Source organism: Lipophrys pholis, assembly GCF_963383615.2.
Source record: "Lipophrys pholis genome assembly, chromosome: 20".
NCBI lineage: Eukaryota > Metazoa > Chordata > Actinopteri > Blenniiformes > Blenniidae > Lipophrys > Lipophrys pholis.
The window spans coordinates 32,329-59,583 of record NC_137648.1 but is presented as its reverse complement, the minus strand read 5'-3'; the positions used below and the strand labels follow the sequence as shown (position 1 = coordinate 59,583).

Sequence of the window (27,255 nt, the reverse complement as noted above, 5' to 3'; positions counted from 1 at the left end):
GACTTCATTGTGCGTAACTTCCGGCCTCACAGTGCCTGAAAACTCCCCCGTGAGTGTTTCTACCTCCGTCAAACCTCCAGTTTAGTCTGCAAAACCCTCCGTCACCGCCTCGGAAACTATTTTCATCCCTTCACTGAAGTTTATGAGTATTTGTTCGGCTTCGTGTCATTTACGTGACGTTCGTCTTTTTGCGTGTTTTTCGGGACCTTTGAAACGACGCTGGGTGACGTTAGCTCGCCTGTTAGCAGCCACTATTCACCCTCCGCAGGACAAAAAGAATAAAAACACACAATCATGGACCAAGCAGGCGTGGCAGCACAAACTCCGAAGGTAGGTCGAGCTTTCTGTGACACTGTCTCTTCATTCCGTCGTGTTTTACTCCTGGTTTCACTCATTGGACCCGCGGGCTTCGACAGCTGATAATGCGAGTTCGGATCCAAAATGGCGTCTCCTGGTCGCAGTTGCCCTTAAAAGGCTGCAGTGAGGAGAAACTACTGAGCCAGGCTTCATCCGGGTTACGGATGAAAATAAAGTGCTGAGTCATTTGAGAACAGTTTCAAACATTAACAGTCAGATTAGAGGAGGACACGGCGATTAAAGGGATTATTTCTGTGTAAGCAGCTCATGAACCAGACGTGAAAGAATGAAATACTCCAACTCGGTCTGAGATACTTCGTTACATGTAAAAGTACCGAACTCAGGATGTAAATAAATAGTAATCATGATCAGAATAGAAGCGCCAGTTTGATGACCCTCTATTACAAGTTATTAAAGTTGTTATGAATTATTAAGGTTACAAGTCTTAATAAAGTGAATAAGGTGACGTCATTGATGTGCTACATCTGTGATGACTTCTTCAGTTGAACCCCCCCCCTCCCCCCATGGTATTGAATCAATAGGGGGTCTTTTTTAAGATACTTGATTTACTAAAATAATCCAAATTTGACGTTTAAACAACGTTTCAAGTGAAAAAATGTTTTTTGTGTTTTTGTTTCAAAAAAAATTTCTTTATCTGATAAAGTTTTGAAAATGATTCACATGGAAACGGCAGAAGCAATAAATACAATGTAGTTATCATGCCAGGCCATGAGTTGGCGCTGTTGGTTGTTTTTATAATGAAACCACACACTCAAAACGATATGCTATAAACATTAACAACAGGAGCACACGGACATTCGACTAAGGTGGATTGTTATTATGGAGACTGTCAAAATAAAAGTCCCAAGTTAGATTGTTAGTCCCAGGAGAACATGGACTGGGAGTCATGACACTCTGGAGGAACCTTTGTTCTGATGGTCTCTACTGAGCATGTGCAGAAGAACTAGTTACTACGGCCGTGGTGCGCATGCACTAGCTGCGTTTCAGAGAAGTGGTGTTTTCCTGTTTCCACAGAGACAAAGTATTTACAGAAAGTTAGTTACCTCCGTTTCCACGGTGTGTTTTCAAAAAGTTGCACCGTTCACAGTGAGTCCGAGCGCTGATGTTCCACAAAACGTCCCCAAAGTTTCCCGTTCTCACTTGAAAACGTTTGAGTTTAGTCGTTCTGGACTCGATGTGAAGAAAAGCAGTGAAATTCTTTCACTTTTCACATTAAAACTCAGAATGATTCTTTTTTAACTGAGCCTCAAGCCTCTTTTTTACAATCCAGGATGTTTATTGAACACGGGGAAGTTTTCCAGGAGAAAACCTGAATCTGTTATTGTTGTTCTATGTGCTCACCTCCGCCCTGGAAGTGGTATCGTGTTGCTCAACACTTAAATCGTTGCGTGTGAATAAAAATGTGTATTTAAAATGTTAAAAATGCTTTTCTGCAAAATGAGATAGAAAGAAAGTGAAGTTAAAAATCTAAATGTAGTCAAACATTCAAACTCTCCTGAGTTTGTTTGTTGGTGTGACTGAGCTCCAACATGTCTGAAGAAGTTCCTGCGCTCCGTCCTGTTCCTGAGTCCGACCAGCGGAACGCGGTGGAACGCAGTGGAACCAGCGGAACACAGTGGAACCAGCGGAACGCGGTGGAACCAGCGGAACACGGTGGAACGCGGTGGAACCAGCGGAACGCGGTGGAACCAGCGGAACGCGGTGGAACCAGCGGAACGCGGTGGAACCAGCGGAACGCAGTGGAACCTCCTGCTGCTTCCTCACTCATCAGCTTAACAACCACAAACCTTCACATGAACTGTGTTTTTATATAAAATCCAGTACTTTGACAGAAACTTTACTAATACAGAGACATTAAATAATAAAAGGTTTTTTTTTTAATTACTTTAAGCAAAGTAATATTTACAGACGAGATCTATGAGGTCAAAGTACAATATGTGTCATAATGAAGATTATTCTTGTTTATTGTTTTATAAGGTGCTGTATAAGCTTTTTTCCATGATGGTTCTCCAGTTGTTAAGTATTGTATAATAATCAAAACAGAATCTAGATGAATTCAAACACTTTGAATCACTGAATGAGAAGTTCTATTTGATCTTCAAATCGTTATAACAGTTATACAGAAATTAGGGAATATAGGGAGAAAAAATAAAAATACAGTAAATGGAAGTAAACAGCTGACCCATGTAAACGTCAAAGATTCCTTTGGTTAGTAAAACACCGAGGTCAGGAGCCAAAGTTTCACGTTCGAAATCCACTTTTTTATGAGGAAGGAGACAAAAGAAGTTCTAATGGCTGGTTTGACCTCTGACCTCAGAGCCCGTGGGGCAGGGCAGCTCCAGCCCCTCCGACCTGCTCGCTATCCGACGTGATGAGTGAAGAACTGGCCCGGCAGCTGGACGAGGAGAACCACTCGGGCCCCGCTCTGTCCCTGTGAGTACACACAGACACAGACACGCACACTGTTGCCCCCTGGTGGAGCTGGGACGCTCCACCACTCGTGTTCTGGTTCATCTCCGTCAGTCCACAGTGAAGGGCTTCTTTATTGTGAAGACTGTCTGATCTGGTGTGTTCCTCTCAGTCCTGCAGCCGATGAGCTGCTCTCAGACGGAGCTACTGACACCACCAGCGACCTGATGCTCGCCCAGATGCTGCAGATGCAGTTTGACCGCGAGTTTGACCATCAGCTGCGGCGCGAGGAGAAGAAGTTCAACGGAGACAGTAAAGGTAAGCGGAGATGAAGTCGGGTTTACGAGAACGTTCTACTCAGTGAGTGTTCCTGAAGCCTCACCTCTTCTGTCCAGTGTCCATCTCCTTCGAGAACTACCGGAAGGTCCATCCATACGAGGACAGCGATAGCTCCGAGGACGAGGTGGACTGGCAGGACACCCGACACGACCCCTACAGAGCAGGTAGAGCGTCCACACAGTAGGTCCGGAGCGCCCAGCCAGTGGATTGTGGTCAGACTGATCCCAGGTCGGTTTGTTTGGGTGTGCAGGTGTTACTTTTTCTATTACTGTAAATGTACTCTACGACAGTCATCTGTGGTAAAACGATGATGTCATCAACCGCCTCACCCCACATGGGGATTCACTGATCTAATATCCACAACCATGAGGGACTCCATCCTCGAGCAGAACTGCAGAAGCCACTGACCCCAGCAGGAGGAGCAGGGCCATAGACCTACAGTACTCCGTTATAATGAAATATAGGAGCAGGAGTCGACTTCTAAGTTTCTATTTGCTCTGTCTTCTTCTGCGTTTTTGGTGTATTTAGTGAGTGCCCCCTAAAGGCCTGGCATATGTACTACATGCCCTGGCGTGTGGTGTTGAGCCGTGTTCATAGTGACGTGTGGACGGAATTTCTTTGAGAACCCCGGGGAGACAAAAGATTGTTTTGTCTCATGTGGATGTGGCCTCCAGGTATTATTATGGAGGTATTATTGGTAAAGAAAAGGTTTGATCACTTGTAAACCTGGGATTTGGAGTTGTGTACCTGTAGAAGTTTTCTCTCTCCACAAATACACCACCACACTTACACGTTCACACAATCTTAATTACAGGAAGACAAATCCTGTTTTACAAGTCAGATTAAAAAAGTGACACGCTCATATTTTTACTACAATTGTTGCAGTGAATTTGGTGAAAAATCATCAAATTAGTGCTTCTGAAGCAACGTGAAGTTCTTCCCCACGAGTCACGTTCTGGTTTCTTTAACTACAAGTCAAACATTTCTCACATCTCACGTTTACAGTCGTCCACTCACTGATGGCGCCACCTGCTGGAGAATCAATGTAGGACTACAATATTATTCATATTTTTAAAAGTGTGTGTGTGTGTGTGTGTGTGTGTGTGTGTGTGTGTGTGTGTGTGTGTGTGTGTGTGTGTGTGTGTGTGTGTGTGTGTGTGTGTGTGTGTGTGTGTCCCCCTCCCTCCAGAAAAGCCCCAGACGACCCCCCGAAGAGGATTCACTGGAAAAGGAAAGAACATCACCACCAAACACGACGAAGTGATGTGTGGCCGTAAGAACACGGCTCGGATGGACAACGTAAGGCGGCAGGTCAGCGTGTGGCGAGGCGACGGAGCAGCAGACCGACTAACGCCCGCCGTGTTCCTCCACAGTTTGCCCCCGAGGTCCTGGTGGGCGACGGCCTGGGGATGGATCTGAAGCTCTCCAACCAGGTCTTCAACTCTCTGAAGGAGCACTGCCACAGCGAGCAGCGGCGCAGCGCCAAGCTGCACGAGAAGAAGGAGCACTCCACCGCCGTACGTACTGAGCAGCTGCAGTGGAGGCTCCATAGGCAGTTTGTCTCGTTTCCATTTTATTTACGCTCGTCGTTTTCAAAATGACTTTTATTTCTTGGATGAAAAAGGCTTTAAATAAAACTAAAAACATCTTAAGAGGGAAAACTCGCTAAACCCACAAGAAAGTAGGAAACTAAAATGACTCGACTTTGTAAAAAGGAGAAACAAAGTGTGCAAATGGACGGAACGACCAAAACAACAGCTTGGAAAAGAGATAAAATGGTTAAAGTATCTTTCCTTCCTGTGGCCATGAGACTCTTTCACTCCTCCATGTAAATAATGTTTACTATGTTTTAGTTCATTGAATCCTCTCTGTGCTTCTGTTAGTCACACTTAATCCTTATTCATATTAATGTTTAATAGTACTGATTTAATTCTTACCCTGTCTTATTTGATATTCAACGTTCTATTTGTTCACTGAGGAGCTCAAAGGAACTTCACTCTGGGATAAATACGGTTTTCTATTCTAAATGTTAGAAATGTTGGAGAAGAAGGATGAAACTGGTTCAAAATGGAATGAAATATTTCCCGTCTTAAATTGTACTTGAAAATTCATAAGATGCCGTTTTTGTACGTGTTTCAAAACTACAGTATATAAAACTTCAGAAGCCTCATTTTAAAGGTTCCACGTGTTTTAAGGTTCCAGGTAAATTTGATTTAGTTGAAAAATCATAAAAATGTCGCTTTTGTTCACAAAGGTTTCAGACCTCTGGGATAGACACCCCCGACTCCTCCTCTTCTCTCTGACTCCTCCTCTTCTCTCTGACTCCTCCTCTTCTCTCTGACTCCTCCTCTTCTCTCTGACTCCTCCTCCCTGACCCCGCCTCTTCTCTCTGACTCCTCCTCTTCTCCCTGACTCCTCCTCCGTGACTCCTCCTCTTCTCTCTGACCCCTCCTCTTCTCTCTGACTCCTCTTCTCTCTGACTCCTCCTCCCTGACTCCTCCTCTTCTCTGACTCCTCCTCTTCTCTCTGACTCCTCCTCCCTGACTCCTCCTCTCTGACTCCTCCTCTCTGACTCCTCCTCCCTGACCCCTCCTCTCTGACTCCTCTCTGACCCCTCCTCTCTGACTCCTCCTCCCTGACTCCTCCTCTTCTCCCTGACTCCTCCGCCCTGACTCCTCCTCTTCTCTCTGACCCCTCCTCTTCTCTCTGACTCCTCTTCTCTCTGACTCCTCCTCTTCTCTCTGACCCCTCCTCTCTGACCCCTCCTCTCTGACTCCTCCTCTCTGACTCCTCCTCTCTGACTCCTCCATCTCTCCCCAGGAACAAGCGGTGGACCCTCGGACCCGCCTCCTCATGTACAAGATGGTGAACGCTGGCGTGCTGGAGAACATCAACGGCTGCATCAGCACAGGGAAGGAGTCGGTGGTGTTCCACGCTGACGGAGGGAGGTGAGGAGGAGGAGGAGGAGGAGGAGGAGGAGGAGGAACTGATCTCCATAAATGCAGACAAGAAATGATGTTCAACCACATGATATAGCTGGAAGGACAAACATCAACTCCCTCCCTCTCTCATTCTCTCTCTCTCTCTCCCTCTTTCCTTCCCTCTACCCCCCCTCGACCTCTCTCTCTCTCTCTCTCCCTCTATCCCCCTCTCTCTCTCTCTCCCTCTATCCCTCCCTCTCTCTCTCTCTCTCTCTCTCTCTCTCTCTCTCTCTCTACCCCCCCCCCTCTCTCTCTCTCTCTCCCTCTATCCCCCTCTCTCCCTCCCTCTCTCATTCTCTCTCTCTCTCTCCCTCTTTCCTTCCCTCTACCCCCCCTCGACCTCTCTCTCTCTCTCTCTCCCTCTATCCCCCTCTCTCTCTCTCTCTCTCTCTCTCCCTCTATCCCCCCCCCCCCTCTCTCTCTCTCTCTCTCTCTCTCTCTCTCTATCCCCCCCCCTCTCTCTCTCTCTCCCTCTATCCCCCCCTCTTTCTCTCCCTCTTTCCTTCCCTCTTTCTCTCCCTCTTTCTACCCTGCCCTCCCTCCTTCAGTCTGGAGGATCAGCCCGTCCCGGACGAAGTTGTCCTGAAGGTTTTCAAAACGACCCTGAACGAGTTTAAGAACCGCGACCGCTACATCAAGGACGACTACCGCTTCAAGGAGCGCTTCAGCAAGCTGAACCCCCGTAAGGTCATCAGGCTCTGGGCCGAGAAGGAGATGCACAACCTGACCAGGTAACGGGAGGCCCCGCCCCCTCGACCGCCGGCCCCGCCCACCAGGCCTCTGAACCGACTGTGTGTGTGTTCAGAATGAAGAACGCTGAGATCCCCTGTCCAGACGTGGTTCTGCTGAAGAAACACATCCTGGTCATGTCCTTCATCGGTAAAGATCACGTTCCAGCTCCCAAACTCAAAGACGTCATGCTGAGCTCCGAGGACATGAAGAAGGCCTACCACCAGGTTCTCTACGTACGTACTCACACCAGGTTCTCTACGTACGTACTCACACCCAGAAGCCTCATGAGGCTAGTACCGGAAACACTGTGGTACCACACTCGTCTAGTACTGGAAACACTGTGGTACCACACTCGGTTAGTACTGGAAACACTGTGGTACCACACTCGGTTAGTACTGGAAACACTGTGGTACCACACTCGGTTAGTACTGGAAACACTGTGGTACCACACTCGTCTAGTACTGGAAACACTGTGGTACCACACTCGTCTAGTACTGGAAACACTGTGGTACCACACTCGTCTAGTACTGGACACACTGCAGTACCACACTCTGTTAGTACACTGTGGTACCACACTGAGTTAGCACAGAGTTTCGTGAAAATTAACAGCGGCTCCTCCTTTCTCCAGTTAGCTAATGCTAAAAGCGGCCTGAGTTAGCATTAGCATTGTAGCTCCACGTTAGCTAATGCTAAAAGCGGCCTGAGTTAGCATTAGCACTGTAGCTCCACGTTAGCTAATGCTAAAGTAGTTGCTGTCGCTTTAGCATCCATAACAACGACAAGCGAGATCCTGCCAATGTGAACATTGAGCTTTTAAACTGAACTTGAGCTGATGTTCTCGAAGAACTTGGCAAGAACGTCAGTAGTGTTTGACCTTTGACCTGACGCGCAGCGCTTCCTGTGTTCCAGCTGATGCAGCAGATGTTTCAGGAGTGTAACCTGGTCCACGCTGACCTCAGTGAATACAACCTACTGTGGCACCAGGGGAAGGTAACTCCTCTTCCTCTGCTTCCTCTGTCTTTCTTCTGCTCAGTTCCTCTGTTTGGTTGCACCTTCTAAGCTCTCTGCTGCCCCCTGCAGGTCTGGGTCATTGATGTCAGTCAGTCTGTGGAGCCCACTCATCCTCACGGTCTGGAGTTCCTTTTCAGAGACTGCAGGAACGTCGCCACGGTAACGGCACCAGCTTCCTTTTGGGGCTTTTGGGAAGTTAAAATGACAACGTGTGTCCTCACCCATTGTCGGGTCCTCACCCCGTGAGCCTGTGACCCTCTGACCGGTCCTCACCCTGTGACCCTCTGACCGGTCCTCACCCTGTGACCCGTTGACGGGTCCTCACCCCGTGACCCTGTGACCCGTTGACGGGTCCTCCCCCTGTGACCCTCTGACCGGTCCTCACCCTGTGACCCGTTGACGGGTCCTCACCCCGTGACCCTCTGACCGGTCCTCACCCTGTGACCCGTTGATGGGTCCTCACCCCGTGACCCTCTGACCGGTCCTCACCCTGTGACCCGTTGACGGGTCCTCCCCCTGTGACCATCTGACTGGTCCTCACCCCGTGACCCTGTGACCCTCTGACCGGTCCTCACCCTGTGACCCTCTGACTGGTCCTCACCCCGTGACCCTCTGACTGGTCCTCACCCCGTGACCCGTTGACGAGTCCTCACCCCGTGACCCTGTGACCCTCTGACCGGTCCTCACCCCGTGACCCGTTGACGGGTCCTCCCTCCGTGACCCGTTGACGAGTCCTCACCCCGTGACCCTGTGACCCTCTGACCGGTCCTCACCCCGTGACCCTCTGACCGGTCCTCCCCCCGTGACCCGTTGACGGGTCCTCACCCAGAGTCTTGTGTCCCTGCAGTTTTTCCAGAAGAGAGGCGTGAGCGAGGCCATGAGCGTCTACGAGCTTTTCAACGCCGTGTCTCAGCTGAACGTCCCGGTGGGGGACGAGGACGAGGACGAGGCGGAGTTCATGGCCGAGGTGAAAAGAAAAGAACCAACTAAACCGTCTGTTAGAACCAGCGCACAGAACGGTTCTGACATTGTGAGGAACATATGTTTAGTGTAATGACCTTGTAGAATAGCGTGAACACGTTCATTACAAACATTTAAACAAATTGAACCTAATTTTTACGTGAACAAATTTAATAGAAAAATGCTTATGTAAATTAATTTAGCATAAAGGGACATAAATTATACTTTGATAAATTTAGCATAAAAAATGTCAACATTTTTATGTAAATAAATTTAATAGAAATTTTGAGTAAATAGATTTTGCGTAAATGAAGGTAAACTTTCCATGAATAGATTTAGTGTAGATAATCTTAATTTGATTCTTATGTGATTAAATTTCATGGAAATAAATTCAACATGAATAAATTTAGCATAATTAAGTTTAGTGCAGATAAATGTAAAGGAAGTTGACAAATGTAGTTTAAATATATTTAGTCTGGTCAAATTTAGCACAACTAAATTTAGAATAAATGAACAGTTAATAATTTTAGTGGAAATGAAAACATAAATTCCTTTGTTAGCAGCGGTATGGTTTTGTTAGCGTTAGCATTAGCGGCGGGCCTCATGGCGTCCCTGTCCTCTCAGATCGTGGCGTTGGAGAAGAGGAACGAAGACCACGTCCAGAAACGAGGGAAGAAGACGTTTCCCCCGACGTCGGAGGACGACGCCCCGCCTTTAGATCCTGACGCAGACGACTAGTGACGCCCGGCGAGCTCGGCCTGCGCGGCGTCTTGAAATCCATTGGCCTTGAAGGAGGAGCGCTACACTCGACCACGCCTCCTCTGATGCTCCACCGGGCCGAAGGAGCGCCTCCTGCTGGAGGAGGAGGAGCGTTCAGGCCTCCTGACACCACCTGTGACTCTCTCTGATGTCATCGGCTCGTTTTAAAGAATTCAAAGTGTAAACAAAGGAAGAGATGAGCTTCAGGGAAAACACCTGAGGTCAAAGGTCATCCGAGCGTGTCGGTTCCTCCACAGGAAGTCGTTCAGGGATTATTGTGTGTCTGATGAAGAATCTGAACATCTTGTTGGTTTCATGGCGACAAATGTGAAATAAACTTAAAGATAGAAGATGGAAACTTCTCCTGTTTTATTATCAGAAAACTATTGTGGATAAACATGGAGCACTGATGTAACTTCTAATTATCCAGATTATAGAGCATCTTCCTCTAACATCCAGATTAAAGATCATCTCCCTCCTCTTGACATCCAGATTAAAGAGCATCTTCCTCTGACATCCAGATTAAAGAGCATCTTCCTCCTCTGACATCCAGATTATAGAGCATCTTCCTCTAACATCCAGATTAAAGAGCATCTTCCTCCTCTGACATCCAGATTATAGAGCATATTCCTCTGACATCCAGATTAAAGAGCATCTTCCTCCTCTGACATCCAGATTATAGAGCATCTTCCTCTAACATCCAGATTAAAGAGCATCTTCCTCCTCTGACATCCAGATTATAGAGCATCTTCCTCTGACATCCAGATTAAAGAGCATCTTCCTCCTCTGACATCCAGATTATAGAGCATCTTCCTCTAACATCCAGATTAAAGAGCATCTTCCTCCTCTGACATCCAGATTATAGAGCATCTTCCTCTGACATCCAGATTAACGAGCATCTTCATCTAACATCCAGGATAAAAAGCATCTCCCTTCTCTGACATCCAGATTATAGAGCATATTCCTCTTCTGACATCCAGATTATAGAGCATCTTCCTCCTCTGACATCCAGATTATAGAGCATCTTCATCGAACATCCAGGATAAAGAGCATCTTCCTCTGATATCCAGATTATAGAGCATCTCCCTCTTCTGACATCCAGATTATAGAGCATCTTCCTCTGACATCCAGATTATAGAGCATCTTCCACTAACATCCAGATTATAGAGCATCTTCCTCCCATTAACATCCACATCATGGAGCATCTCCCTCCTCCAACATCCAGATTAGAGAGCATCGTCCTCCTCTAACAACCACAATATAGAGCATCGTCCTCCGTTAAAATCCAGATTACAGAGCATCATTATCCTCGGCGGCTCTTTCCGTGAAGGAGTCCGCGGAGGTCTCGTGACATCCGGCTGCCGGAGCTCCGGTCCTCCGCCCCTCCTCCGCGGCTCTCTGACAGCCAGTCCAGCGGGGAAGAGCGGCCCAGCCGGCGGACCGCAGCGCGAGGATGAGCGGGGAGCACCACCTGGGGGAGCTCTACCTGGGGGAGCACTACCTGGAGCTGAGCGAGGACCCGGTCCAGTTCGAGCACGCGTCCAGCGTCAACAACGTCTTCTTCGACGAGGCTAACAAGCAGGTGGCTAATGCTAGCGGCTAACAGGCTAACGACAGCTCCACAACACCTGGACCTTTTAAAGTGACTTTACCAGAGAGGAACTAGTGACTTTACCAGCAGGTTGGACAAGGAACTAGTGACTTTACCAGCAGGTTGGACCAGGAACTAGAGTCTTTACCAGCAGGTTGGACCAGGAACTAGTTACTTTTCCAGCAGGTTGGACCACAGAGGAACTAGTGACTTTATCAGCAGGTTGGACCACAGAGGAACTAGTGACTTTACCAGCAGGTTGGACCAGGAACTAGAGTCTTTACCAGCAGGTTGGACCACAGAGGAACTAGTGACTTTACCAGCAGGTTGGACCACAGAGGAACTAGTTGCTCACGTTCACATTAAGGAGTTACAGTTAGAAGGAATACTTTAGCCGTACTACTGAGTGTGTGTGTGTGTGTGTGTGTGTGTGTGTGTGTGTGTGTGTGCGTGCGTGCGTGTGCGTGTGTAGGTGTTTGCGGTGCGTTCGGGTGGAGCGACCGGCGTTGTTGTTAAAGGTCCTGATGACAAGAGCAGTGTTGCCTTCAGGTACGTCCTGCTGCGTGGGAAAGTTTATAAACACGTCTAAAGTGTAAAAGTCTGTTTTGGTCTTTTAACTTTAACTGATGAAAAGACGTGTTGGCGAGGATTTGATGATGATGATGATGATGATGATGATGATGATGATGATGATGAATCATTCTTCTTCAGAATGGATGACAAAGGGGAGGTGAAGTGCATCAAGTTCTCCATCGGGAATAAAATCCTGGCGGTTCAGAGAACCTCCAAATCTGTGGTGAGTTGAGAGCAGAGGAAGACGAGTCCAGACCCAGTGATGAAGGTTCTCACTCCTTCTTGTGTTTCCAGGATTTCATCAACTTCATCCCCGACTACCCGCACACCGAGTTTACGCAGGAGTGCAAAGTAGGACTTCTCCAGGTTCCTCGGCGCGTTCTAGTCCCACTGCGGGGCTAAACTCTTTGCTTTGGTTCCTCAGACGAAGAACGCCAGTGTTCTGGGGTTCTGCTGGACCAACTGGAACGAGATCGTCTTCATCACCGACCAAGGAATCGAGTTCTACCAGGTGAACCACTGATTCCCACCCTGAGTCGTCTCCGGTGTCAAACCTCCAGAACTTCTCTGGCGCCGTTTAACTTCCCTGCCCTTTCGGCTTGTCTGTTTCCATGACAACGGTGCTCGGAGTCACTGAAAACGTAACTTTTTGTAAAGTGCTCCTGAAGTGAAACGTTTTGGAAAAGCGCCGACTCAGCTGTCGTATAAACTGAGGAAGATGCTACTTTCTGAAAAAGTTCTGGCTCCGTTGCCGTGGGGACGGCTGACACGGTGGTACTGCTCAGTAGAGACCATCAGAACAACGTTTCCTCCAGAGTGCCAGAACTCCCCGTCCATATTCTCCTGGACTTGGTACTTTTATTTTGACAGTCACCGTAATAACAATCCAACTGGTTGGTCCGTCCACCAGAACGTCCCGATACTGTGGTTAATGTTCAGAGTGTATGAAGCTTTCTTCTCCCAGTCGTTCTGTTAAGGTTCCATATAGGCCAGGCCTGTAGGGGGCGCTGTAACTCTGCCACAGAAATCCACCTGAAAGCGATGAAAACACTGAGCATGAAGACACGTAGAGATGGACGGGTTAGAGTCCGGTTAAAAGCAACGAGCATCAGCAGCTTCTGCAGCGCCACCTAGAGCAGGTAGTCCGCCTCATCCGGGTCAAGAGGTGGGGCCATGACATCATCGTGTCCGTCGACACGTTTTAAAATTCCTCCACTCAGGAACCTTTTTAAAAAACGAAAGCGGTTTCAGACTAAAGCGCAGAGTCGGCCAGAAATGATGCGTGGACATGAAACAATGTTGTTCTGGACGAGTGTGTGTGGTTCAGCGCCGACTGGTGGCCTGGCATGTTACTACATTGTTTTCTGGGTTTCTGCCGTTTCCGTGGAAACGGACATTGTTCTCAAAATGTTGCCACAAACTTCTGGAACAAAAAATAAAAGTTTTCACTTAAAACCTAGTTTTTTATCTCAGGTGTTTCCAGACAAGCGCAGCCTGAAGCTGCTGAAGAACCAGAACATCAACGTGAACTGGTACCAGTACTGTCCAGAGACCGCCGTCATCCTGCTGTCCACCACCGTGCAGGGGAACGTCCTGCAACCCTTCGCCTTCCGGGTAGGAGAACCTCCCCACCAAACATTCAGGTCCCTACGAGGCAGCGTTCTGTAAGGCAGGATCAATGAAGGTCTGGAGGATTACTTCATTACTCCAAGTATCAATCAGGAGTCACACAAAAACACAAAAACACAGAATGGCTGTTTCCTGTTTTCAGTCGGGATGAAGCAAAGAGAAGAATCATGTTCCCATAAGTCATTCAACTATTATAACCAGACTCAACCCTGACCCTGACCCTGACCCTGACCCTGACCCTGACCCTGACCCTGACCCTGACCCTGACCCTGACCCTGACCCTGACCCTGACCCTAACCCCTAACAAGACAGGACACTTTCAATCAGGACGTACCAAAGTACCAGATGGTTATCTGCTCGTTAGACTCGGGGTTAGTCTAACCATAACCCTCACCCTAACCCAACCCTACCCTAACCCAACCCTACCCTAACCCTCACCCTCCCCTAACCCAACCCTACCCTAACCCTCACCCTCACCCTAACCCAACCCTCACCCAACCCTCACCCTAACCCAACCCTACCCTCACCCTAACCCTCACCCTAACCCAACCCTACCCTAACCCTCACCCAACCCTACCCTCACCCTCACCCAACCCTCACCCTAACCCTCACCCTAACCCAACCCTACCCTAACCCTCACCCTAACCCAACCCTACCCTAACCCTCACCCTAACCCTAACCCTACCCTCACCCAACCCTCACCCAACCCTCACCCTAACCCAACCCTACCCTAACCCTCACCCTAACCCAACCCTACCCTAACCCTCACCCTAACCCTAACCCTACCCTCACCCTACCCTAACCCTCAGGCTACAGTAGAGGACAACAACAGACACTGTAGGAACCTGTCCTGTTTCTAAAATAAAGCCGGACAAAGATCCTAGTATTGTTGAGCGTTTCCGTGTTTCCTTCAGAACGGGACCATGTCCAAGATGTCCAAATTCGAGATCGAGCTGCCAGTCGTCCCCAAACCCGCCAAACTCAGTCTGTCGGAGAGAGACATCGCCATGGCAACCATGTAAGTCCTGCTACTCACCTTTGTGTTTGTTAGCATGGACCTTAACAGGACCTGTTAGCATGTTCCGCTCAGAACACGAGCTAACAGGCTAACACTGCTAGTGTTAGCATGTTCCGCTCAGAACACGAGCTAACACTGCTAGTGTTAGCATGTTCCGCTCAGAACACGAGCTAACACGCTAACACTGCTAGTGTTAGCATGTTCCGCTCAGAACACAAGCTAGCACGCTAACACTGCTAGTGTTAGCATGTTCCGCTCAGAACACGAGCTAACACGCTAACCCTGCTAGTGTTAGCATGTTCCGCTCAGAACACGAGCTAACACGCTAATACTGCTAGTGTTAGCATGTTCCGCTCAGAACATGAGCTAACACGCTAACACTGCTAGTGTTTTCAGTATATTCCAAATGTTCTGTATGAATCGTTATCCTGCTACCACGTGTGTGTGTGTGTGTGTGTGTGTGTGTGTGTGTGTGTGTGTGTGTGTGTGTGTGTGTGTGTGTGTGTGTGTGTGTGTGTGTGTGTGTGTGTGTGTGTGTGTGTGTGTGTGTGTGTGTGTGTGTGTGTGTGTGTGTGTGTGTGTGTAGTTATGGCCAGCTGTACGTCATGTATCTGAAGCATCACTCCAGAACCGCCAACAGTCCCAGTGCGGAGGTGGTTCTCTATCATCTACCGAGGTAATCTTAGTTTCAGTCCCAGGAACTGGTCTCTGGAAGCTAGTACTCCATTACAGTTACTTCAAACCATATTTATTTTTAACCCTGCGTTGCTTGTTTGGTGTGTGTTGTCCCGCCGGTGTTCAGGGAGGGAACATGTAAAAAGAGTCAGGTGCTGAAGCTGAACACGACGGGGAAGTTTGCTCTGAACATTGTGGACAACCTGGTGGTGGTTCATCACCAGAGCTCTCAGGTGGGAGGAGCTAAAGGTCGGAGGGAGTGACACTCTAGGCGAGGAGTCTTTGATTTACTCTTTTCTCTGTCAGACGTCTTTGATCTTCGACATCCGGCTGACGGAACCCGATTGTGCCGTTAACACGCACCAACCCGTCCTGCCTGCCAGGTCCATCCACCCCTACAGGATCCCCCTGTCAGGTAAACAAACACACCCAAGTCTCAACTCCAGGCCTTCTCCTCCTCGACCTCCAACCCGAGCATATCAGGCAGTCTCTAACCAGAGCAGCGTGTCTCTAGTCTCTAACCAGAGCAGCTTGTCTCTAGTCTCTAACCAGAGCAGCGTGTCTCTAGTCTCTAACCAGAGCAGCGTGTCTCCAGTCTGTAACCAGAGAAGCGTGTCTCCAGTCTCTAACCAGAGCAGCTTGTCTCTAGTCTCTAACCAGAGCAGCGTGTCTCCAGTCTCTAACCAGAGCAGCTTGTCTCTAGTCTCTAACCTGAGCAGTGTGTCTCTAGTCTCTAACCAGAGCAGCGTGTCTCCAGTCTCTAACCAGAGCAGTGTATCTCCAGTCTCTAACCAGTGCAGCGTGTCTCCAGTCTCTAACCAGAGCAGCGTATCTCCAGTCTCTAACCAGAGCAGCATATTTCCAGTCTCTAACCAGAGCAGCGTGTCTCCAGTGTCTAACCAGAGCAGCGTGTCTCCAGTGTCTAACCAGAGCAGCGTGTCTCCAGTCTCTAACCAGAGCAGCGTATTTCCAGTCTCTAACCAGAGCAGCGTGTCTCCAGTCTCTAACCAGAGCAGCGTATTTCCAGTCTCTAACCAGAGCAGCGTGTCTCCAGTCTCTAACCAGAGCAGCGTATTTCCAGTCTCTAACCAGAGCAGCGTGTCTCCAGTGTCTAACCAGAGCAGCGTGTCTCCAGTCTCTAACCAGAGCAGCGTGTCTCCAGTCTCTAACCAGAGCAGCGTATTTCCAGTCTCTAACCAGAGCAGCGTGTCTCCAGTCTCTAACCAGAGCAGCGTATTTCCAGTCTCTAACCAGAGCAGCGTGTCTCCAGTCTCTAACCAGAGCAGCGTATCTCCAGTCTCTAACCAGAGCAGCGTGTCTCTAGTCTCTAACCAGAGCAGCGGTAGCTGAAGCTCATGTAGTCAGCCAGCCAGCCAGTCTCTGAGTAGAGTTCCCTGTGTTCTCCTCTGCAGGTCCAGCTGTGGTTCCCTCTCAGCCTCCGGTTCCCTGTCAGCTCTGTATCCTTCCACTCAGGTTGCTTTGGTTCTTTCTCTGCTTAGAGTTTTTGTTCCTGAGCGTTCCTGCTGCAGACTCTTCGTCCTGGAGCGTCTTCCAGCCCGACATCATCATCAGCGCCAGTGAAGGTTTGTGGAACAAAGTTAGTGAGTTCAACCTTTTTTACACAAGAACGTTTTCAAGAAAGAACCAAAACCTTCAAGGTGAAACAGTGAGTAAAGCTGCTGTGTTCCTACTGGAACCTTCTTCTCTCTTCTGTTCTCTGTTCACCCCAGTGTTCTGCTGGGTTCTCCTCAGTGTTCTGCTGGGTTCTCCCCAGTGTTCTCCTCAGTGTTCTGCTGGGTTCTCCTCAGTGTTCTCCTCTGTTCACCCCAGTGTTCTGCTGGGTTCTCCCCAGTGGCCTCCTCTGTTCACCCCAGTGTTCTGCTGGGTTCTCCCCACTGTTCTCCTCAGTGTTCTCCTGGGTTCTCCCTATTGTTTTCCGTTCTCCTCAATGTTCTCCTCTGTTTTCCTCAGGTTCCTCAGCGATATCCTCAGTGTTCTCTGTTATCCTCAGTGTTCTCTGATTTCCTCAAGTTCCTCATTGTTCTCCTCAGTGTTCTCAGTCACATCCTCAGTGTTCTCCTCAGCGTTCTCCTCAGTCACATCCTCAGTGTTCTCCTCAGTCACATCCTCAGTGTTCTCCTCAGTGTTCTCCTCAGTCACATCCTCAGTGTTCTCCTCAGTGTTCTCCTCAGTGTTCTCAGTGTTCCCCTCAGTGTTCCCCTCAGTGTTCCCCTCAGTGTTCTCCTCAGTCACATCCTCAGTCACATCCTCAGTGTTCTCCTCAGTGTTCCCCTCAGTGTTCCCCTCAGTGTTCTCCTCAGTGTTCTCCTCAGTGTTCTCCTCAGTCACATCCTCAGTCACATCCTCAGTGTTCTCCTCAGTCTTCTCCTCAGTCTTCTCCTCAGTCTTCCCCTCAGTGTTCCCCTCAGTGTTCCCCTCAGTGTTCTCCTCAGTCACATCCTCAGTGTTCTCCTCAGTGTTCCCCTCAGTGTTCCCCTCAATCACATCCTCAGTGTTCCCCTCAGTCACATCCTCAGTGTTCCCCTCAGTGTTCTCCTCAGTCACATCCTCAGTGTTCTCCTCAGGTTACCTGTGGTACCTCCAGGTGAAGCTCCCCCCCACAGTGAACCTGCTGCAGGACAAGGGGAAGCTGATGGACTTCCTGTTACGGAGGAGAGACTGCAAGATGGTGATCCTGTCGGTGTGTTCTCAGAGTACGTCTCCTCCTTCTGGGCGTCCAGGTTCTGTTTGTTCAGTAGAACCAGGTGAGCAACGGCCATCAGAGTGTTGACATTCTGCGGTTCTGGTCTTCTGTCTTCTAGTTCTGGAAGGTGGGGCGAAGGGAAGTCTTCCTATGGTGGCAACGGTCTTCGACAAACTGAACCAGGTGTACAAAGAGTACCTGGAGGCGGAGCAGAGCTACACCCTGGTGAGAACCCAGTCGTCCTGACAGCAGGTCCAACACACCTGCTGGAGGCGGAGCTTTCATTCTGGACCCGCCCACAGGCCATGGAGTCTGGTCCCAGTCGAGGCAGCGCCGCCCAGAAACGTCCCGTCAGGACGCAGGCGGTCATTGACCAGTCGGACATGTACACACACGTTCTGTCGTCCTTCACCGAGAAGAAGGTACACACACACACACACACGGTACCGGTGTAACAGAACGTTAAAACGATCCGGTAACCTGCAGGTTGGAACTGAGGTTCAACCAGAACTTTAAGATCCTCTGTTCTAAACTCTGACCGATCAGGTCCAAAGCTGATTGAACTTACACAAGGTTGGATCTAGAACAGGTTCTATTGAGACAAGGTTGGATCCATAACAGGTTCTATTGAGACCAGGTTGGATCTAGAACAGGTTATATTGAGACCAGGTTGGATCCAGAACAGGTTCTATTGAAACCAGTTTGGATCCAGAACAGGTTCTATTGAGACCAGGTTGGATCTAGAACAGGTTATATTGAGAGCAGGTTGGATCCAGAACAGGTTCTATTGAAACCAGTTTTGATCCAGAACAGGTTCTATTGAGACCAGGTTGGATCTAGAACAGGTTATATTGAGAGCAGGTTGGATCCAGAACAGGTTCTATTGAGACAAGGTTGGATCTAGAACAGGTTCTATTGAGAGCAGGTTGGATCCAGAACATGTTCTATTGAGTCCAGGTTGGATCCATAACAGGTTCTATTGAGTCCAGGTTGGATCCATAACAGGTTCTATTGAGTCCAGGTTGGATCCAGAACAGGTTCTATTGAGACCAGGTTGGATCTAGAACAGGTTATATTGAGAGCAGGTTTGATCCAGAACAGGTTCTATTGAGAGCAGATTGGATCTAGAACAGGTTCTATTGAGAGCAGGTTGGATCCAGAACAGGTTCTATTGAGTCCAGGTTGGATCCATAACATGTTCTATTGAGACCAGGTTGGATCTAGAACAGGTTCTATTGAGACCAGGTTGGATCCAGAACAGGTTCTATTGAAACCAGTTTGGATCCAGAACAGGTTATATTGAGAGCAGGTTGGATCTAGAACAGGTTATATTGAGAGCAGGTTGGATCCAGAACAGGTTCTATTGAGACAAGGTTGGATCTAGAACAGGTTCTATTGAGAGCAGGTTGGATCTAGAACAGGTTCTATTGAGTCCAGGTTGGATCCATAACAGGTTCTATTGAGTCCAGGTTAGATCCAGAACAGGTTATATTGAGAGCAGGTTGGATCTAGAACAGGTTATATTGAGAGCAGGTTTGATCCAGAACAGGTTCTATTGAGACCAGGATGGATCCAGAACAGGTTCTCTTGAGACCAGTTTGGATCTAGAACAGGTTCTATTGAGACCAGTTTGGATCCAGAACAGGTTCTATTGAGAGCAGGTTGGATCCAGAACAGGTTCTATTCAGACCAGGTTGGATCTAGAACAGGTTCTATTGACAGCAGGTTGGATCCAGAACAGGTTCTATTGAGAGCAGGTTGGATCTAGAACAGGTTCTATTGACAGCAGGTTGGATCCAGAACAGGTTCTATTGAGACCAGTTTGGATCCAGAACAGGTTATATTGAGAGCAGGTTGGATCTAGAACAGGTTCTATTGAGAGCAGGTTGGATCCAGAACAGGTTCTATTGAGACCAGGTTGGATCCAGAACAGGTTCTATTGAGAGCAGGTTGGATCTAGAACAGGTTCTATTGAGAGCAGGTTGGATCCAGAACAGGTTCTATTGAGAGCAGGTTGGATCTAGAACAGGTTCTATTGAGAGCAGGTTGGATCCAGAACAGGTTCTATTGAGAGCAGGTTGGATCTAGAACAGGTTCTATTGAGAGCAGGTTGGATCCAGAACAGGTTCTATTGAGCAGGTTGGATCTAGAACAGGTTCTATTGAGAGCAGGTTGGATCCAGAACAGGTTCTATTGAGAGCAGGTTGGATCTAGAACAGGTTCTATTGAGACCAGTTTGGATCCAGAACAGGTTATATTGAGAGCAGGTTGGATCTAGAACAGGTTCTATTGAGAGCAGGTTGGATCCAGAACAGGTTCTATTGAGAGCAGGTTGGATCCAGAACAGGTTCTATTGAGAGCAGGTTGGATCTAGAACAGGTTCTATTGAGAGCAGGTTGGATCCAGAACAGGTTCTATTGAGAGCAGGTTGGATCTAGAACAGGTTCTATTGAGAGCAGGTTGGATCCAGAACAGGTTCTATTGAGCAGGTTGGATCCAGAACAAGTTCTATTGAGAGCAGGTTGGATCTAGAACAGGTTATATTGAGAGCAGGTTGGATCTAGAACAGGTTCTATTGAGAGCAGCTGGTGCAGGTAGTACTGACGGCGTTTTGTCCTTCAGGGCGTCGCTCATAAGTTCATCATCGCGGTTCTCATGGAGTACATCCGGTCCCTGAACCAGAACCAGATCACCGTGCAGGTCAGTCCAGAACTGTTCTACCTCTGTAGCCCACTACTTCACTGTGTATACCAGTACTTTCCAGAGTGTATCCGAGTACTGTCCTGTGTTGCAGCACTACCTGTACGAGCTGGTGATCAAAACTCTGGTTCAGCACAACTTGTTCTACATGCTTCATCAGTTCCTGCAGTACCACGTTCTGAGTGACTCCAAACCACTGGTCAGTCTTCCTCCTCTTCCTCCATCCTCCTCTTCCTCCTCCTCTTCCTCCTCCTCCTCTTCCTCACTGTGTTTGTCTCTCAGGCCTGTCTGCTTCTGTCTCTGGAGAGCACCTACCCTCCTGCTCACCAGCTGTCTCTGGACATGCTGAAGGTACACACACACACACACACACACACACACACACACACACACACACACACACACACACACACACACACACACACAGACACGCGCACACACACAGACACACACACAGACACACACACACACACACGCACACACAGACACACACACACAGACACACACAGACACACACACACAGACACACACACACACAGACAGACACACACACAGACACAGACAGACACACACAGACACAGACACACACACACAGACACACACACACACAGACACACAGACACACACACACAGACACACACATACACAGACACACACACAGACACACACAGACACACACAGACACACACACAGACACACAGACACACACACACACACACAGACACAGACACACACAGACACACAGACACACACAGACACACACACAGACACACACATACACAGACACACACACAGACACACACAGACACACAGACACACACACACACACACACAGACACACACACACAGACACACACACACACACACAGACACAGACACACACACACAGACACACACACACAGACACACAGACACACACACACAGACACACACACACACAGACACACACACACACACACACAGACACACACAGACACACACAGACACACAGACACAGACACACACACACAGACACACACACACAGACACACACAGACACACAGACACACACACACACACACACAGACACACACACATGCACGCGAAGCTAAAAACTCGTCTTTTATTCACATGAAACTTCTTTTTACTGTTTAAGGAGATTTTCTGACTAAAAAGCTCAAAGACGGAACTCCTCACGGTTCTTCTGGGTTGAATTCATCACGTTCAGAATGTTGACGTGTCTTTGTGTCCTTGTGTCTTCATGTCTTTGTTCCAGCGTCTGTCGACGGCGAATGACGAGATCGTGGAGGTTCTGCTGTCCAAGCAGCAGGTTCTTGGAGCGCTGCGATTCATCCGCAGCGTCGGTACGAACGGTCTGGGAACCTAACATCTGTACTCTAGAACCTAACATCTGTAGCCTAGAACCTAACATCTGTACTCTAGAACCTAACATCTGTAGTCTGCGCAGTATGTGCCGGGTCGGTGTGGAACAGCAAAGCTTACCCAGACTGAACTCTGTTGTGTGGTTCCACTGCAGAGAGTACGGTTAAAGGAAGCGGGATTAAGATCAACGCTGGTGTGTGATGTCACTTCCCAACAGTCGTCACAGAACGTAGAACACAGAACACATTAGTTGTTGCGTCGCCGCTCAGTAGAACCTTGAGCCTCGTTCTCTGTGACACAGCTTGGAAAAGGTTCTCATTGTGAGCAGCAGCGTCCAGCTCCTGCTGAAGCTCCTCCTCCTGTTACTGTTACTGAGAGGAGCGTCTGAACACCAGGGGGCAGTGTCGCCCCGACGGGACTAAACCAGTTAACAACACTACCAGTGAGGATGTAAACAACAACAGGAGGAGGAACTGCTGCTGCTTGTCCATAGTCACCATCATCACCACCAATCAGCAGGCGGCTGCGTTGTAGCTCCGCCTTTTGGAATTGTTCCAATGTTCTAGGTACTCCAACAGAGGGGTTACCAAGTACAGTAACAGTTGGTACAGTACGGTACTTTCAGTACTGTCCACAACGTTTGTCAGTGGAAATGCATTAAAACCCAAACTGGACCGTAGTGGCTCATACTGTGTAGTATGACCCCAGTCTCCCAGTTGCCCCAGTCTCTGAGTTGCCGTCTCTGAGTTGCCGTCTCTCTGAGTTGCCGTCTCTCTGAGTTGCTCGAGTGTCTGAGTTGCCGTCTCTCTGAGTTGCCCGAGTGTCTGAGTTGCCCGAGTGTCTGAGTTGCCGTCTCTCTGAGTTGCCGTCTCTCTTAGTTGCCGTCTCTGAGTTGCCATCTCTCTGAGTTGCCGTCTCTCTGAGTTGCCGTCTCTCTGAGCAGGCGGCCATGACAACGTGTCGGCCAGGAAGTTCCTCGACGCTGCGAAACAAACCGGAGACCAGATGTTGTTCTACACCGTGTTCAGATCGTTTCAGCAGAGAAACCAGAGACTGAGGGGGGGTCCCTGTTTCAACCCTGGTCAGCACACACACACACACACACACACGCGCGCACACGCACAACACCAATTACAAATTCTCCCTCTCTCTCCCTCTCCCCCGCCCCCCCCCCTCCCTGTCTCTCCCTCTCTCCCTCCCCCCCGTCCCTCCCCCCTCCCTCCCTCCCCCCCCCCCCCCCCCCCCACTCTCCAGGTGAGCACTGTGAAGAACACGTTTTCCACTTCAAGCAGCTGTTTGGTGACGAAGCTCTGATGAAACCGTCTACTGTGTGACGTGTGTGTGTGTGTGTGTGTGTGTGTGTGTGTGTGTGTGTGTGTGTGTGTGTGTGTGTGTGTGTGTGTGTGTGTGTGTGTGTGTGTGTGTGTGTGTGTGTGTGTGTGTGTGTGTGTGTGTGTGTGTGTGTGTGTGTGTGTGTGTGTGTGTGTGTGTGTGTGTGTGTGTGTGTGTGTGTGTAACAAGCTGCACTGAGAGTTTGAATCATTTTAAGCTTTAATTCTGTTGAATGTCACTAAAATAGAGAAGTTGATTTTTAAATGTTAAAAAAAGATTAAAGTTTAAACAAACAGTTCTGAGTCTCGTTCGTCCTCAAACTTCGATTAAACGACTAAAGAAGCGGATTCATGGGGCGATGGGAGGAGCTTCCGGGTCTCCCGGTCCTCTGGGTTCTTCTGGGACATTTCATGTTTTACTAAAGTTCATCAAACATCAAACCATCTTCTTCACCTTCATCCCTTCATCCCTTCTGTCAGCACCACGCGGTTCCTCAGCAGCGACAGGAACCACACCTACCATCCACCTTCTCACCTGGGACACCTTGACCTTTGACCTGAAGCTCCGTTCTATTTTGTGACTCCACCAGAGGGCGCTGTTGGCTTTAAGATGGCGGCTGAAGGACAGGCGACGTGTGCGTTCAAATATTTGTTGAACAGACAGCGCCCCCCAGTGGCCTCCCTGTGAAATGATGTAAAGAAAAGTCCAGAGTTACAAGTACCACGAACGGTATGTCAACGCAAAGTTAAGTTCATCATAAAATCTCCAGAGTGAATATTAAAAAAATGATGTGAGTTGAAAACAAAACAAAAACATGGTAAGACGAATAAGATTTCCACAAAATTAAAATAATGGAAATGTTTGAAATTAGTCAGCGTCTCGCACCACTGGAGGAAACGTCTGGCACCACTGGGGGAAACGTCTGGCACCACTGAGGGAAACGTCTCGCACCACTGGGGGAAGCGTCTCGCACCACTGGGGGAAACGTCTCGCACCACTGGGGGAAGCATCTCGCACCACTGGGGGAAACGTCTCGCACCACTGGAGGAAACGTCTCGCACCACTGGGGGAAGCGTCTCGTGACACTGGTGGAAACGTCTCGCACCACTGGGGGAAGCGTCTCGCACCACTGGGGGAAGCGTCTCGCACCACACCACTGGGGGAAGCGTCTCGCACCACACCATTGGGGGAAACGTCTCGCACCACTGGGGGAAACGTCTCGCACTACACCACTGGGGGAAATGTCTCGCACCACACCATTGGGGGAAACGTCTCGCACCACTGGGGGAAACGTCTCGCACCACTGGGGGAAACGTCTCGCACCACTGGGGGAAACGTCTCGCACCACTGAGGGAAGCGTCTCGCACCACTGGGGGAAACGTCTCGCACCGCACCACTGGGGGAAACGTCTCCCACCGCACCACTGGGGGAAACGTCTCGCACCAGTGGGGGAAACGTCCCGCACCACTGGGGGAAGCGTCTCGCACCACTGGGGGAAACGTCTCGCACTACACCACTGGGGGAAATGTCTCGCACCACACCATTGGGGGAAACGTCTCGCACCACTGGGGGAAACGTCTCGCACCACTGGGGGAAACGTCTCGCACCGCACCACTGGGGGAAACGTCTCGCACCACTGGGGGAAACGTCTCGCACCACTGAGGGAAGCGTCTCGCACCACTGGGGGAAACGTCTCGCACCGCACCACTGGGGGAAACGTCTCGCACCAGTGGGGGAAACGTCCCGCACCACTGGGGGAAGCGTCTCGCACCACTGGAGGAAACGTCTCTTACCACTGGGGGAAACGTCTCGCACCATACCACTGGGGGAAGCGTCTCGCACCACACCACTGGGGGAAACGTCTCGCACCACACCACTGGGGGAAACGTCTCGCACCACTGGGGGAAACGTCTCGCACCACTGGGGGAAACGTCTCGCACCACTGGGGGAAACGTCTGGCACCACTGGGGGAAATGTCTGGCACCACTGGGGGAAACGTCTCGCACCACTGGGGGAAGCGTCTCACACCACTGAGGGAAGCGTCTCACACCACTGGGGGAAACGTCTGGCACCACTGGGGGAAACGTCTCGCACCACTGGGGGAAAGGTCTCGCACCACTGAGGGAAGCGTCTCGCACCACTGGGGGAAAGGTCTCGCACCACTGGAGGAAACGTCTCGCACCACTGAGGGAAGCGTCTCGCACCACTGGGGGAAACGTCTCGCACCACTGGGGGAAACGTCTACAGACCTGCTTTAAATGTCTTCTATGTTGAGAACGGTGAGGTGTTTGGACTGGAGGTACGTCCGTCTGCCATAGAGACACAGCAGATTGAGTCTGCACACTGGACAAGTTTGCTGCGAGGCTTTCTGCTCGATGCATTTTTATACAGCCGGTGATTTTGCTTTTTCTCAAGCCGTGTGTCTAACAACGCTTCATCATGTGCCCTCCTGCAGCAAATTCAGCAGAGACAGCATATGCATCCCAAACAAGCTGCCGTCCTGTTATCCCGAGGCAGGAGCAGTCAGCGGGTTTGAAGTGTGTCTGGAGGATCACCTATTTCTGGACGCTCGTCCACCTGAGCTGTCTATGTGGACGGCTGTAGAAGACAACATTTACATCAAGCAGAACCAGGTAGATTGTTGTTGGAACCACAAATGATGTCAAATTACCATTAAACATCACAACAGTGTAATAGTCTTTGGTTTTACTGGATGACTCAGCATCATTTTAATGGAATATTGATTTTGGAAAAGTTTCAGAAAGATGTTTTAATGCATGTATGACCATCAGCCATGGCGCCACCTGCTGGAAACAGAAAGTTAGGTCTCAGGTCATGGTCAGGTCCATGCGCCGACTGGCCCCAAATTTCACATGTTTTATTAGATGACATATATATGCAGACTGACATTCTTGGTCAGAGTCAAGCAGTGAGGACCCATTCAAGGCTGCTTGTAGCTTTAATTTAGCATTATGTCTGCTGTCCATCCTTATCTTACTGATGTGCTGCTGAAATTCAGCAAAGACTTAATAACTAGACGTGTGAATCAAAATGTGTCTGCACCTTTGCCAGCTCCAACACATATTCAAATACACAAATGACACATACTTGAGTAGTACTTTTCATTTATTAAAACCAAACTGGGCATCAGAGAACATACGTAGATGGTTCCTTTTAGAACAAACCTCTTCAAGGTATCGATGTTCAGAATGCCAGAGCTGTACACAGTCCACCACCTCTACACAGGACCTGAGTCACCAGATCTTTAACAAAGAAAAATATATTGATATTATAGGCCGTTTCTGAAACATAAACTCAACACAAACACTGGGTATGACATCACTGGGTGTGACTTGGCACTGATCAAAAAAAGCGTAAAGACATCACATGCCTTTGATCATCTTAGGATCAAAGGCATTAGATCCACAAAGCCACCCAGTGTTGTCATCAAGATAAAAGCATCAAGGACATAGCACTAGGTACCCACCTCTTCTATAGTTTCACTTTAAAAAGGTTTGCGAAACAGAACTAGTTGGCAAAGTAGTTACCACTTCAATAGCTTTATTTAAAAAAGTTTTGACAAATAGCACTAGCAGGCACAGTAGTTACCACTTCAATAGCTTTATTTAAAAAAGTTTTGACAAATGGCACCTAGAGGCGGAAGCAGTGAAGTTACCGTGGCTCCTACGCCTAAAGCAGCTCGTGAGATGATGGTGCTGCACGGTGAAATCGCTGCACTCGAGAATGCACGTCAAGAAGTATTCAAGCAGAGAAGTCCTTTGAACAGACAGGAATTACTGAAGATTGAAGAAGAACTGGACGTGAAAAAAGCCAGACTGGAGCATCTCCAGAAGACTGGTGGACTGGTGGAGGAAGATGCTCAGCAGAAGTCCGAGGCCTCCTCAGACAGCCAGCCACTGCAAACAACAAACGAGGACTTCAAAGGAAATGTGATCCATCTGAAGGTGAAGCTTGTTGGAAGTGACAAAGACATTGCTGACGTCCAGAAGGACAATGAGAGTCTCTGTGCAATGCTGCACGCCGCCTTCGATGAGCTGGCGAACATAAAAAGGCAGGACCTCCAGAGTGGACAGGAAGGGGA

General features: G+C 49.1%; 2 protein-coding genes across 3 annotated transcripts; both read left to right on the top strand.

The window, feature by feature from the left end:
- riok3 (RIO kinase 3 (yeast)) lies at window positions 1–10,088 on the top strand. Of its 2 annotated transcripts, none has more exons than XM_080489188.1 (13): window positions 1–330; window positions 2,696–2,811; window positions 2,960–3,105; window positions 3,183–3,290; window positions 4,316–4,425; window positions 4,500–4,643; window positions 5,947–6,074; window positions 6,656–6,838; window positions 6,913–7,072; window positions 7,749–7,829; window positions 7,920–8,009; window positions 8,698–8,817; window positions 9,435–10,088. In XM_080489188.1, exons 1-13 carry the CDS (start codon window positions 295–297, stop codon window positions 9,546–9,548), a joined length of 1,536 nt encoding a protein of 511 aa, XP_080345314.1. In that variant the 5' UTR covers window positions 1–294; the 3' UTR covers window positions 9,549–10,088. The 2 variants fall into 2 exon arrangements, with proteins under 2 accessions (XP_080345314.1, XP_080345315.1); XM_080489189.1 differs by having other exon boundaries at window positions 22–330; window positions 1,918–2,811.
- An 837-nt stretch (window positions 10,089–10,925) lies between these two features.
- rmc1 (regulator of MON1-CCZ1) lies at window positions 10,926–23,448 on the top strand. The gene is made up of 21 exons (XM_080489992.1): window positions 10,926–11,151; window positions 11,633–11,709; window positions 11,872–11,956; window positions 12,028–12,084; window positions 12,158–12,244; window positions 13,207–13,347; window positions 14,277–14,380; window positions 14,967–15,056; window positions 15,183–15,288; window positions 15,362–15,470; window positions 16,468–16,512; window positions 16,585–16,638; window positions 17,641–17,769; window positions 17,878–17,984; window positions 18,062–18,181; window positions 20,382–20,459; window positions 20,554–20,658; window positions 20,742–20,810; window positions 21,715–21,802; window positions 22,765–22,902; window positions 23,076–23,448. Exons 1-21 carry the CDS (start codon window positions 11,023–11,025, stop codon window positions 23,153–23,155), a joined length of 1,998 nt encoding a protein of 665 aa, XP_080346118.1. The 5' UTR covers window positions 10,926–11,022; the 3' UTR covers window positions 23,156–23,448.
- The last annotated feature ends 3,807 nt before the right edge of the window (window positions 23,449–27,255 follow it).